The sequence below is a fragment of the Protopterus annectens genome, chromosome 5.part0 (assembly GCF_019279795.1).
Source record: "Protopterus annectens isolate FY-2018-M chromosome 5.part0, PAN1.0, whole genome shotgun sequence".
Lineage (NCBI taxonomy): Eukaryota > Metazoa > Chordata > Ceratodontiformes > Protopteridae > Protopterus > Protopterus annectens.
This window is the reverse complement of record NC_056735.1, coordinates 1652339661-1652355072: the sequence shown is the minus strand read 5'-3', so window position 1 is coordinate 1652355072 and position 15412 is coordinate 1652339661. Positions and strand designations below refer to the sequence as shown.

Below are 15412 nucleotides of genomic sequence, written 5' to 3'. Positions count from 1 at the left end.
TGGGTTCTCAGGGACACTAAATCTTTGTGAAATGTCAAGTATGATAACAGTGAGGATACAGCATGTAACTCTGAAATTCACTTGGCAGATGTAATCGCCGCCAAGAAAACGTTTTCCAAAACACAATCTTGAGATCTGTGGAAGAATCTGGCTTAAAAGGAGATTTCAATAAAGCCTCTAAAACAAGGTTAAGATCCCAGGGAGGGGTATGGTCCTTTACTGGCAGGCTTAGCATTAACAGTTCTTTGAGGAGAGCCTTTAAAAACAATTCTCTGGCCTCTTAAAGTTTATAAGCTAATAAATAGATATGGAGGCTAGCTGGACATAACGGAGAAACTAGATCTGTACGCAAAAGGTAGCTAGAAGGTGCAAAGCCTCTGACTTTGGGGCAGAAGAGGATTCTAGGTTATGTGAAGAAGCCCAAATGGAAAATCCTTTCCAGTTGCTTCTGAATAGACTGCATTTGGGAAGCTGACAAAATATGGACTACTGATTGTGATAAGGAAGGGTCAATGACTATCAAGGGAGTTGGAGATACTATCCGATAAGTCTGTGATTGAGGAGATGGAGGATTGAGAAAGCAGGTCTGATTTTAATCCAATAGTCAAGGAGGCTCCTTTAGAAGAGGTTTCAACAGGAGAAACTAAACTTGCGTGGGCCACAGGGGAGCAATGAGAATTACAGTAGATCTGTATTGAGCTGCACTCTGCAGGAACCTCAGAATGAGAGGAATTTGTAGAAAGGCATGTAGTAAGCCAAGGGGTCACTGACAGACTAGACGGTTTTGTGGGGTGTACCCCTCTTGGGGTAATAGGGTGAAATAGCTGCTGCATTTTATGTTGGCTGGAGTGGCACAGCATTCTCAGCAGTGTGTGCCTCTGCTGCCCCAGTGACAGAAAGTTTGTTGAGCCACTATTGATTTCGGACCACTTGTAAGGCATTGCAATAGATCTGATGAAACCTTTCTGCTAAACAGTTGTCTTTCCCCAAAATGTGCATTGCTAATAGAAAGCAATAAGGATCAATTGCTCATTGCCAGACCCTCATTGGCTTCTCTGCCTGGGGAAGGAGATCTGACATTCCCACAATGCTAGGAGGACTGCTGTCATATCCAGGGCAATTTGGCTTACAATTTTTCACTTTTTGACACAGCCAACCAATCACATTTTTAAAAACCATTCCAAGCTAATGAATGCTCCTAGTTAAATTTAGTTACACTTTTAAAGTGGCATGCGACAAACAGATAAAGCACCCACATTTGTATTTAATCAAAACTCATGCTCTCAAATATTAAGATTAATAAAATCATAACTTGCTTAAAAGATGTTTAAGGTTTTATCTGTTTGCCCTTCAAAATTGGTTTAATACTCACAGCAGCATTAAGACTGGGATTTTTGTCTGCATTAATAAGAGATTTGAATTTCATTGCTTCACTACCTGTAATTCTGTGAGTGTGGTATATTTAACCACTTGTTTGACCTTCCCTGCATTTTGTATGGGAAAGTATAGCAGGAAATTCAAGAATAGGATTAACGAGCACCTTTCTGATATAAGAAGAGGCATTATTACGAATTCTGTTACTAAGTATGTTTTAGATAATTCACAACATAAATTTAATTTCAGGGCTATGCAGAAACTTTTACCCAGTATTAGGGGAGGAGATGCAAATAAACTCGAAATTGCCGAGTATAACCAGATCATAAGGTTAAATGTAGAGAAAAATCCTGGTCTTAATACTGCTGTAAGTATTAAACCAATTTTGAAGGACAAACAGAAGAAACTTTAAACATGTTTTATGTATATGTTATGATTTTTATTAATCTTATTGTGATTTTAGAATGTTTTGATTAAATATAAATGTGGGTGCTTTCTGTTTGTTGCATGCCACTTTAAAAGTATAGTTAAATGTAACTAGGAGCATTCATTAGTATAATTAGCTTGGAATGTTTTTTTTAAAATGTGACTGGTTGGCTGTGTCGTGTGTTTTTTATATATACATTAAATTGTTTTAACACACTGAAGAAGGGATTTTTTTTTCCCGAAAGCTTTGTGGTCTTTAACTGTGATATTAAATGAGTTGTATTCTCTATAGTGATTAGTCCAGCTCATTTGGTTTAGTGTTTGCCATTGCAGTAATTCCAGAGAGCCAAGTCCTGGCATAGCACTCCAGGATAGCTACCATTAGAATGGCTTCATTTAGAAGTGTGGCAGCTCAGAGAATCTTTCAGGCTACAATCTGAGCTACTAGCCATACCGTCTCTACAGAATGCAAATCAGACATATAGACCAGAAACAGGGCTGGATTTGCCACTACTGTTCAAGGCATGTTTTAACTTCTTCCCTGATCTGCACCTTTAATAGCTAACTGCTTTACTTAATTTCCCACATATAAAGAATTATACCACAACAGGAGTCCTTTATGAAGTACATGAGGTAGTTATGGGCATATGCAATTAACATAACCAGAGATATTTGAATAATGGGATCATTGCCACACCTGCCTTTTATGTAGCCTCACATTGCTATTGTTGTTTCTTTCCTTCGAGAATTGGAGAATGTACTTGCACAGTGAATGAGGGCTAAACTGGTGAGTGCAGAAGCTAGCCACTCTTTTCCATGCTGGAATCTGGTAACAGCAGGTGATGGTAAGAAGCTTATGACAAATTCAGTGCAGAAGGAAAAAAATGTTAGCTCAGTGCAGGAGAACTCCTTCATAGATCAGTTGATATGGTGAGAATATCTCTTTTATGTCTCACTTTTTTTCCTTTTTACCCATATTCTTGGCCACTTTAAAGAGCTGCTACTTTGGGAGCCCAAAGAGTGGTACTTGTAGTTTTGATTTGAAATTTGACATAAAATTCCCACGCTGTTTTCCTTGTCTCACAAGAAGGCCCCAGGTTTGCTTAGAAGTGGAACTGCGTACTATGACAATAACCATCTTTTTCAACCCACAACACATTGTGGGCAAAAATGCATGTCTGTAAATTTTAGGTCCTGTCATATTTTATGCAGAATTCAGTGAAAGGCTTTCTCCTGTGGTGGGACCCACTGTTATTTTCCAAGATATTGTGATTGACACCTATCAGAAGTATACTAGGTCTTGGATATTTATCAGCACTAATCTTAATTCTTGTCTCTCCTGTTTAAGATTTGCTACGGTAATTTATTGCATAAAGTTTAAGTACTTGAAACATCAACCAGTTTTCATGAAAAGTTTTACAGTTTTCTTCTAGTTAAGTTGCTATGATAAGAAAAATTATCTAGCTTTTAACATGCTTAGCATAAAGCTTTTGTTTGTTTTTAGAAATGGATGTTCTGAGACCTTAGAAAATAACCAGAACAAATATAATTTTCAGGTAAGAAACTAATACAGCTGTGTGATGTGTAAATAATTTGATTAATCTTCTGTGTTACAGATTTTGAAGGTCACCACTCAGTATTTAAGGGTGAGTGTTAGGGCTCCATACTTTAAGTGCATACAAATTCACCTGAATTTTCTTAAATTGTGTTTAACAATAGAATGCATGCCAACAGCTCATGTAGAGATCCCACATCTTACATGACGTGCAAAGCTAGTGGAGCAAGCACAAAGGTGTATGTAGCTTGAAAGTCATTCCTTGCAAATCAGAGTTCTTTAACTTAGTTTAACTAGGATGATGGAAAAAGGGATCTGTGGATGTGGTCTGGTAGGACATGACTATTTAACAAATTAGAAGGCATGAGCATATTCCTGGGCAGCAACATGATTAAGATTTTGACCAAGGCAGAAGAACCCCCGGATGAATGGTTTGTTAAACCACCAGAGTGCCACTGAGGCTGGTACCAGAACCAGTGCTTTACAGTGTATTTTTTAATTAAAACTGCAGAAGGTCTAGAAGAAAAAAGGGTAGCATTTTTGTTTCTTAAATATTTGCCCACACCTTCAAGAAGGAAAAAATGCTTGGCCTCCTGTTGGATGATAACAGTTTGACACAGGTCAGAGCAACAGAGGATTTCACTGCCCCCTGACATCTAGCCACTTCAGAGGCAAAAATAAATATGGGGATGCAGAGAACAAAGGCTGCCTGCAATGTCGGGTATTTTGAGAAAAATATTTTATAGATAGTATCCCAGCGTCCTTCTACAGCCTTCCTCCCTCCCTCTATAGTTTAGAAGTGTTTTCGTCACTCATTCACCCTGTCAGAGATTGATCTGTAGCAACAGGGTGAGACCTGGCATAGTTTCTCATGGATATCTCAACTAATGTGTAACACAGCAGAATGTTGAGAGGTTATAGTTCTGTATACTAAAGCAAGATGTACACCAGCGTTATTCGTTAGATGTAAAATAGGAGATGATTGTGTCATACTTTTTTTTTTGCCATGCTAGAATTCAGTTCCATCAGCCTCTGTTAGTGTCTTCCAGAGTAGCAATAAATAAGTAAATAGTTTGAAATTTCTTTATTTGATTTTGACTAGTTATATTACGATAGTCGTTGATATTACCCAACTTGATTGAAACAAATACAATAGTGGAATTGGCTTTACTTTTCAGAGATCCCTGACTTCCTTAATGTCTGTGTGAAAGGCTTCATTTGCAGCTTGGGAGAAGACTACAAAATTTCTTCTTATAGGTGTAGTGCAGCATTTAAGAAGAAAATCTTAGCTAGCACAGCCTGTGTGTCAAAGACCTGGCTGACACATGAAAAAAAAAAATGGAAACCTTTTTGCAAACTGACCTTCCATTAGGTGAACACATCACATCAGACATTTAGCAAGAGAAAATATACATAGTGGCACAGCCCCACAATCTTTCTATAGAGAAGGCTGCTGGTAGAAGTAGAGAACTGGACCACAGCAAATCCTTTCTACCCTGCAGAGGCTTGTTGTGACGGGTCCTGGTCAGGATCAGCCTTATCCATCCCCAGATCACCTAGAATATGCAATAAATCCCCTTCTGTTTTGACTTTTATTGGGGGAGAAGGTGGAATTTTTTTCTTCGTTGGTGCTTCACAGGCCTCACAGGAGTATGTCATTCTTTGAGCTGAGCACCTTTTCCCAGACCCCCTCCTACACTAAATGATGCCAGAATTAGTAGGGCGGTCCCATGCTCTCCAGAGTTAAACGAAATTTAATATATCCCTACAGTTTAATTTTTGACAGTACAAGAAGGTCTCTTCTGATATTCTTCTGACTTGGACTTTCTGATGATCCTCTCTTTGAGGAAGTAGTCTGTCTGCCAGAGACCAAGGTATTCTTGCCTCTTCATATTTACAGTTTGGTTGTAGGAAACTAGCAAATTAGTTTGTAGCAGTCTAGCAGAGATCTGTTCCAAATGCTGCTTATGCTCCCACAGGAAAGGAGGGAAAGACCTCTCCCTTCTAGCTGATTCTTCGTAATCAAGTAATGAAAACGATGACAGTGTACATCACAGAAGTCCTCCCACATAATGTTTGTTAATGGTGAATAGGAAACTTTTTTCTGTCTCGCCATAAGAGTAGCTGTTCTTTAGTGAAAGTCTAAATATAAGAGAGAATATTGAATTGGGGGGGTAAAAGATTTTGGGCTCATAATAGTAGTACTTGGAACTCATTTTTATGAAGGAGCCCAAGCTTCTGGCAATCCCTACATATTCCTGGCCTCGAGGATGCTTTTGATTTCAGAACCTTGAATCTAGATTGTCATCTGCCTTCTCCAAAGAAACTAGGTACTAAATGTTACAAGTTATAAGAGGTATTTAAGTAGTTGCACAAAAAAACAAGTTAATTACTCCTGCAGTAATCTCACTGGAAACTGCCAGTCTCTCCTTACTAGCAGTGCAATTAAACACTCTGAGTGGCAGTGAGATATGGATTCTTGGCAGATTTGGAAGTAAAATCATTATCTCTGTTGCTTTGCTGCTAAACATGTATGATACAACTATAGTGAAATCTTTAAAACAGAAACATGATCCTAGAAGTCCTGCATGAAAAGCTGAAAGACACTATAACCACACATTCCCAAACAACTTGGAATGAGTAAGCATGCAGTCAGATGAGGTTATAAGGCAGGGGAGTACTGCACAGACTGTGCTGAAAAGACGTGCCTGGATTTGGCCTCCACCCCTGCCTTGAAAGAATATTTATAGATGTTCATCGTGTTTCACTGCTGCAGTCATTACACTTGGGTTATCCTGCCGTCAGGTGGTCCCGCAGTCGGCCAGAGTTCCAAAGTCTTGGTCCGACGTCGGTTGCTGTCGCTTCTTCCCTGATGTCAGTACGCCAGGGGTGTATAAGATGCAGCCGATGCCATTTTCTTCCGTCTTTATTGCCGCGCGGTGCCCGAAGCAAAAGCAGTTCGTAAGTGCCGGTCGGCCGACTCCTGATATTTTCGAATTCGAATTTCAGAACCGAAGTCTTCAATAAAGCTAAGTACCCCGTTGGGGAAACTTTTTCTTGCCTCAGACCGATGCAAGTAAAAGTTAATAATTGCATTTCTTGTGGGAAGCAAATTACCTCATAAGGATTTTCATTCTTACTGTATTCCATGCCTAGGCCCAGACCACGACGTCACTAGTTGTCTGTTTTGTGGTAGATTTAACAAGCGCACTATTAAACGTCTGTTTGATTTTGCTCGCCATTATTTTGGCCAAAGGTTCAATTATACCATGCCAAGACGAGGGCAGTGAGAGCACCAAATCCTCAAGTATTAGACCACCATGGATTCATTCTAAAATAAATTGTAAAATTTTCTTCCGTTAAGTAGAAAACGTGTCTCCTTGCTCAAACTATTGTGCTTGTGCAGGATTTGACCCCAAGCTGTGTTTCATTCAAAGGAAGAATCGTGCCACTAGGAAAAAAAAGTTTGCAGGAATCCATAATAAGAGGTGGTGATGAGTCCTGCAGAATAATGTTTAAAACCTCTTTATTCAATTATCACTTGTAACATAGGCAAAGTTGCTTTTATACCGAAGCAGTCAAACCATATTAACAAGTTCACACTTAAAATATTAATTTGTTCAATTTCTGCCTTCTGTTAAGCCTCATTCTTGCTCCAAAACGTTTTTCTGCATATATTGTCCCCACAGTTTTCATTTTTTAATGTAATTTACTCCTACCTTTTTCTAAAGACCTCACCACTTATTTTTTTCTTAAACAAGAAACATCTTTATTACATTATCGCTTATGACTTGGGCAATCATACATTTGTACAAGTGAACAAACGATACTGATGTAATCCCAGCTGCAAGTATTTTACATCACAAACTATACTGACATAGTCATAATCCTAGCTGCAAACATTATACATCACTTATCTATCCAATCATTGTCAGTCAGACATTACATAGCTCATTCAAGTCCTACCTCATTCCTCCCTTGTAGTCATTGTTCCCAGAATTTCCATTTTTTCTTGCATAATTTTCTCCTGTCCTATTGTAAAGATCTCCATTCCAGTTGTTTTATCTCTGTTTACAGTATTCATGGTTTCTCATACAGTTGGTGTATAGACTTTGATTTTCATTTTCTAGTAACTTTTTTTTGGCAGCCACCATAATTAGACTCAACAAGACCTTACTATGTCTAGGCAGTTCCGATTCTATATCATTACTCAGAAAATCATTACTAGGAATCGGGTGGAAGCATGTGTCTGCAGCAAAGAAAGAAAACTTGTAACCAACCAGTCTGACCGGACTTGTGCATTGTGGTTGTCAGATTTTACCGCAAAAAAGCCTGTCAGGTCCTGAAGTCCTGACAAGAATAGGACAAAAGTGCTTAACCTAACATATCTAATATTGTACTGGATTATTTTGTTGTGTGTTGCTGTCCTCATTGATTTACAGTAAAACTTTAGGATTTTATGAATGTGGATGAGCGCTTTATTCTACTACCATTTTTTTTCTTCTGAAGGTTTCACTATGTGACAATTATACTGGTGGTTGGTCAGAAAAATTATTCCCTAGTAACACCAATTTGCTTACCCAATAACTCCGACAGAGTAGTCTGCCAACTCATTACACTCCCAGAAAATATTTTCCCAATTACCTCACACCTCCAACATTTGCAGTCTACCTGAGGGAAAATTCTTTGGAGTCCACTTGAGATATAAAATATATCTATGTAAAGACTTCCAATCAAAGATCTTAAATCTTCTAGACTTTTTTGCATATTTAGGAGACATACATGTATTCCCCCCATTGTTTGTTTGTGAATTGCTTAGCCAATCTGTCTTCCCAATCCTTTCTAACCTCCTCTGATTGATTCTTAAAGTTATCATGCCATATTTTATATGTTCTGCTAATTATTCCTTTCTTAACAGCAACTTCTGTTTTATATTCTACTAAAAACTCTACCAGTGCTGGTCTTTCATTTAGGACCCCCCCACCCCGTTTCTCTTTGCCTGTACTCTAATACCAATCCTTGATGGGGAAGGCAATCTCTCACCTGCAGTCCAAATAGGTTAATGGCGGCTTCCCATTCCGTTACCTTTCCTTCTCTAGTTATTTGCTCCCAATATCGGTTTCCTTTTCCAGTTTTCTCTGATAAATTTTAGCTTCCTCTTGCCTATTGTCTGTATCCCTAATTGCAGTCATCAGAATCTTTCTTCATTCCCTTGTTGGCTTAGCTCTTAGAATACTTTCTGCTACTTTATGAATATAATATTCTGTATGATTATTGTTATTCTCTTTAAAGGTTTGTATCCAAAATCCCAGTCTCTCCTTGTTTCTTGAGCTTTCCCCCATTTCGTAATCATCTCTTTCCACTTCTTAGTTATAGTTTTCTGCTTTTGCTATGTGTAGGAGCCTTAACTGTGTTGCTCTGCAATACCCCTTCAAATTGGGTAATCCTAGTCCACTCTGTTCTGTTGGGAGAATAAGCTTATCCCACTTGACTCTTGCCATCTTCCCCTCCCAGATAAAATCCTTCAGATCTTTATTAATTGCTGTCCAGAACATCTCCTCTGGATGATAAAAGTATGCCTGACCTGTGTATGATGAAAGGGACTAAAAACTTTTAACTGCTTGTATCTTACTATCGATATCCATATAACAGAGCTTTCATTTTCTCAGTTTTTGTATTTATTTACTCTTTTCCAATATATTCCCTTGTGGCAGCTAAGGATAATTTTTAAGCTATAGTCCTAAACACTATCATGCCCCCATAAGTATGGATGTTGCTGAACCAATTTGTATGTTGGTACATATGTTACTGCTTTTCATTTGTTTTAGCTTCATTAATTTTGTATACAGAAAAAAACTGAAACTTTGAGTATGTTCCACAACACTGTAAAGTCCCTTTCTGGTTTTGTCTGGTATAAAATAATGCCATCTGCAAACGGAACCAGCTTTTCTTGACTAACCATACCAATTATATCCTTGAATTTTTGAGTCCCTTAGTTTCTTTGGCAGTGGTTGCAAATAAAGTGGAAAGAGGACACCCCTGCCAGGTTCCTCTGCTCTAGCAGAGATTTTCAAAGAGGACTCCACCCACTTCAATTTTCGCCTACAATCACTCATATATACTCCTAATTAACCTTATAATTTTATCAGAGAATGTAAATACTTCCATTGCTCTGCTCATAAAGTCCCAACTTACTCTGTCAGATGCTTTCTGTACATCAAGATCCACCAAAAACAATAGCATTTTCTTATATTCTGCTTCCCTCTGGATCATCAGTGTTCTGTTAGTGTTGTCAAATGTTCATCTCGCGTCTATATTACAAGATAGAATGCTTAAGTGATCGAACATCTAAACATCAAATTTGTAATATCGAACCCAAAAACAAACGGTGCAGAAAAACACGCCGGTTGGCCAAGGAAAAAAAAAAAACTTTACACCCAAACTAAGTGGGGGGGGGGGGGCTTTGCCACACACCCCTTAACTAAATATTCCAACTCCGAGATCGCTCTACAGTAGACAAAATGGCAAAATATGGTGAACGGCCAAGGGAAATCTTTCCTTGAGTTAAATCGTCCTTTCACTGTTTTTTTGCTTTCGATATTGCAAGTTCGATGTTTAGGTGTACAACGATCACCTAAGCATTCGATCTTGTAATATAGACCCATTCATCTCCCCTCCACAGAACCACACTAATCCATATCTTTCAATTTTTGTATCACTTTTTCTCATTCTTTTAGTCATTAGAGACATAAACATTTTAGAATCATGGGTTTAGTATTGAAATGAGCCTGTATGAAGCTGGATCTAGTGGATCTTTACCATCTTTAGGTATTACAGCTACCACTGCTTTCTTCCAAGATGTTGGTTCTTCTCCTCCTCTTAAAATACTACTAAACGAAACCTTCCAGATCTTTCAGTTTTTCCCTCCTAGCTTCCAAACTTCTACAGGAATACCGTCTATTCCCGGGGCTTTCCTGTAGATTGGTTATACATCACCATTTTTATCTCATCTCTTCCTATCCTAACTTTCAGTAATTGAGCCTCCTCTTGCTTCTGGGCTTTCGGATATTGGCAAAGGCTCTTGCTACCCCCATAGTGCCTTTTTTAGGCAAGGCTCAAAAGACAAACTCACCTCCATAGGTATCACAAGGGATAAGAAACTAAGAGTAATGCTACTCAACGCCAGAAGTCTAAACCTCAAGATGCACGCACTCGAAACTCTCCTTACCATGGAGAATATCGATATCTGTGCAGTAACAGAAACCTGGTTCAGGGCTCCCGAGAGCACCCCAGCACTACCAGGTTATACCTCATACCATGCTTTTCGGCCCCAAAACTTGGACCGAACCACAAAAGGAAGGGGGAGTATCGATATTCATCAGAGATGCCCACACCTCCAGGTTGGTGGCAAAGCATGAAGCATCAGAGACTATCCATGTGCAACTAACAGTGGGTAAAACTGCCTTCCAGTTTATAGCCTGCTACAGACCACCTTCCCAAACCCAGGAACCCCACTCGGCCTTCCTGAGAACACTGGAAAATATGAAGGTCTCTCCAAACGCCATTATATTGGGCGACTTCAACTACCCAAACATAGACTGGGAGCATTACTCTAGCTCCAACACCCTAGCCCAAAGGTTCCTAGAATTTATAAACTCAAATGCTATGGAACAACTTGTTACCACTCCCACAAGAGGGGAAAACATACTGGACCTGATCATCGCCAACATGGGGACTCTATGCTCCAGACCAGAAGTGTATCCCTCACTGGTAAGATCAGACCATAAACTAACCTCACTGGATATTCACATCCTGACCCCACCCCCTGCCCAGAAAACCACAGTGAAAAACTTCTCTAAAGCAAATTTCACACTCCTCAAAACCGAGGTAGAATCCTTCAAAGCCCCCGGGCCTGTGGAAAATATGGCCCAGACCGCAGACTCCTTTATAAACGCATTCTGTGAACACCTTCAGGAATGCATGGATCATGCAATCCCAAATAAAACCAAGACCCAATCCTCCAAAGGCAGACGTCCTGTCTGGTGGACCCCAGCCATAAACAAACTATACAATAGAAGGAGGAAGCTACTAAATGAGAGCAAAATCCCAGAAAAGGGAAGGCATCACTGATCAGTACTCATAAAATTGTCTAAGGCCAGCTTCGAGAGAAAAATTGCACAGGACACTACGGATAATCACAAGGCTTTCTTTAGTTATGTTAGGAACCTGGGTGGTAATTCCCAGATATGCTCAGAATTAGTCCAAAATGACAAAAAAATACACTGAACCCACAGACATTGCCAACATCCTAGCTGACAGGTTCAGCGCAAACTTCTCCCCTCCCCACCAAAGGGCAAATATCTATCCCAGCAGAGTGCTGCCCCCCTGACATCTCAGATGCTCAGGTAAGAGCCGCCCTCTCCAAAGCAAAAAACACAGCATCAATGGGACCAGACAGTGTCCCGGGCTGCATCCTACATGAACTCCAAGAAGAGCTAAACCCAAACATAAAACTACTGTTCAATCTCAGCCTTACTACAGGATATGTGCCCAAAGAGTGGCATGTACAGCAACAGTGGTCCCTCTCCATAAAGGTGGTGCCTCAACGGATCCTGGAAACTATCGCCCCATAAGCCTGACTAACTTGGTCTGCAAAGCTATGGAAAGGATCATCATGGACCTCATAAATAAAGATATTGGAGACCTACAGACACAGGATCCTACCCAGTTCGGCTTTAAGGGCAGATCCTGCCTCTTAAACCTGGTTGATTTCTTTGAAACCGTCACCAAGGCCATTGACGAGGGGAAGGTGGTCCACACAGCCTACCTGGACCTCGCAAAAGCCTTCGATACAATACCCCACTCGGGCATTATAGATAAGCTCACCAGCTTAAATATAAACCCCTATGTCACTAGATGGATTGCAAACTGGCTCAAGGACAGAACCCACATGGTTAGAATTGCTCGAGCCATGTCAGACTCCAAACCAGTTACAAGTGGTGTCCCACAAGGCTCAGTCCTGGGACCTCTCTTGTTCGGTATATATTTCTCGGAGGTACAGGCCAACACGGAAGGACTGTGGCTGACCAAGTTCGCAGATGACTGCAAACTGGGCGCTATAATAGACTCTCCAGCCGACACAAGCATCCTCCAAAAGGGCCTCATAGAAACAGACAACTGGTGCCAGAGCCATGGCCTCAAGCTAAATGCCAAAAAGTGTATAGTCATCCCCTTAGGCAAAAACAAAGTGCCCACAAATTACCACATAGGTGGTAACCCATTAAGTACAGAAGAAGTAATTAGGGACATGGGGACCCAAGTTGATAGCAATCTCTCATTTGACAACCACGTGGCCAAAGTGGTTAGAAAAACATTGTATATAGCCCACCTAATCATGAAGGGGATTCACATCTAGATCAGGGGAGGTCATCGTGCCTCTTTACTCATCCCTCATCAGGCCCATAATTGAGTACAATGCCCCTTTTGGGATGTAACTTACCAGACACCTGCAGCAACTGGAAAGACCCCAAAAGTACCTCACCAAGAAGATCAAAAGGCTCAAACAGATGCCATGTGCTGCCCGGTTAAAGAAACTCCAGCTCTACTCAGTGGCATACTGCCTGCTCAGAGGCGATCTGTGCCTGACGTATATAGCCATGTCCAACCCGGAATTAATGGAAATGCTGCACCTCAGAAAATCCAAATCCCATCGAGCTACGTGCTCGAGAGACTTGAACCTCAGCACTGAAATAAATAGGACATGCTGGAGGGACAGATTTATAACCCAGAGACTCCCTTCACTCTGGAATAAAAATCACAGTGCAGGTTAGGCAGAGTCCCTCATTGACTCTCTTCAAGAGGAATCTTGATGAGTGGATGGGAGATTGTAGGTTTACTCCGGGTATCACTTCTGTGTCACTGTTAGACAGAGGTACAGTATACTAACCTCGAAAAAGGGCATAGCAAAATAAATTTAAAATGGGTGGCGAAAGCCAAACACATTCTGGCTAGGCTTATAAATGCCCTAGGGCAGATAGCCTAGTATGAACCTATTGGCATATTTAATTCTTCCATAAACATTTCCATTTGTACATTTTTTTGATTTCCACATTTTTATGCTTTATTACAGACTTTCATAGAATTTCAGAAATATTTCTAATACTTCTACAGAATCCCTTGTTGTCTTCCTAGTTATAGGTTACCTAAACTTGATTGCCTGAGTCATTGTGCTAAAAGTTTTTGTGCTCTCTAGTTATCAGAACACAGTTGCTCCACAGCAATAAACTCATGCATATTGTTGAGGTAATCCTTTATTTTCTGTTCAGCATTCTGCAGTTACTCCTCCTTTTATTCTGTGAGATTCCCCCTATTTTGCAATACTTCAACATTTTTTAGTCCCTCTTAATAATTCTTGTTACTTGTTAACCATATCTCCCTTTCTTTTATTTTCACCCTATTGTTAAACTCCACTTTAATTTTATCCCACTCCCTAGGTATATTTTCAGAGAGAAAAATATCTTCTTTAATAGTTCCTGAATAATTTCCACTATTTTTTTAAATTCCTGTCTTCAACAGATAGGTGGGAAAGTGCCAATGTCTCAATCTTATTTCATTACCATGTGTTTTTATTTTAGTCATTACTAGCGCATAATCTGAAATATTAGGTGTGTATCAAGACCTTCAATTAAATGCACATGTTCCTGTGAAATGTAAATTCTGTCTAGCCTAGCCCAGTGTTTATATCTTGGGGAATAATATGTAAATTCACTCAACTCCTATTACTGAATTCACATCTTCCATGCAAGATATTTTCATAAGTTTATTTAAAAATCTAACCTCCTTTGTTAGATTGTTCCCTTCTGGGCCCCTAGACACTGTTGCAAATCAAATTCCAGTCCCCACATACAAGTAATATTTCTTGCCTGAAAGCTGTTTTTCTCCCAGAATTTTCTTAAGCTCCATTATAGCAGTTTTCAGTGGAATGTAAATACATGCCAGTGTAATCCTCCTCCCTTGCCAGTAGCCCCTTAGTACTACATATCTATGATTGTTGTCTTTTTTTTATCCTCTTCTATTACTATTGGAGCTCCTCTTTCAATTAATGTAAGTACTCCTCTCTTCATTTGCCCTGGGTATTCTGCTGCCTGAAAACCTTTATCAAATTCACATGTTCAATTCTTTCCAATTGTCTTTTGTAGCATAGCTATTTGCACTCTACAGTTTTAATATAGTTCACTCCTTTCTTTTTCTGTATGTGTCTGAGACCATTAACATTTAAAGACATAGAAAGTATATTATTGAGAAATGATTATTCCCACCTTTTGTGTATAACAGCTTTTTTGTTAAATGTCTAGTTTCAGCTTGTGTGTTGCATGCATACACTGTTTGGCAGGTTGAACTTTTATACAGTTGTTTCTTGTCATATAAATTAGAGCCTGTGTCACATCCTACAAAACTTTTTGTTTTATTGAGAGCCCTTAAATAACACACACATACAGACTACCCTCTAAAACCTGTTAACTTAATACTAATAGACAAAACCCTGTACATCTTCAAATATTGATGTTTACCATCCTAATAGGAGCAACTGCCCAAACTGACAGACACACTAATAGACTTGAGTTAACCTAAAAGAAAGGTTATCCATGCTAAGACGCGTGGTGAAGCTAGTGCTTCTGCTAATTGCTCTCTGCTTTTGCTTGTCTTGGGAAAATACCTACTTCTCCCAGCTGGGAAAACACCTGAATGCTTTCAGAGAATATTATCTCCTAGCCAGTTTGTATTTTTTTCTATGTAATTTCTCTCTCTCTTTTTTTTTTTCTAGCCAGTTTCTCTTTATCAGACTGTCTCTGTGGAAACATGAGGACCAGATTCAGAATTACTGTTGAGCATGCATTTATTTGCTAGAAAAACCCTTATTACTAGATCAAGATAAAGGCCTTAATCCAATCGGTTCCCCCATCCAAGAAGGAGAAAAACCACATTAATTTTTCTTTTTTCATGCTCTTTAAACCAGACATTTTTTTGCATTGCAATGTCTAAATTTCTTAAAACTGA

The 15412-nt window shown here is 39.5% G+C and overlaps 1 protein-coding gene across 1 annotated transcript in view; it reads left to right on the top strand.

Annotated features, from left to right (window-relative positions):
- Nucleotides 1-15412, top strand: part of TTC3 (tetratricopeptide repeat domain 3) — a gene marked incomplete in the record, with an annotated part of 2769029 nt that overhangs the window by 198344 nt on the left and 2555273 nt on the right. The window contains 1 exon segment of the mRNA XM_044072025.1: nt 3305-3356. Within this exon segment, the coding sequence (XP_043927960.1) occupies nt 3305-3356 (52 nt within the window).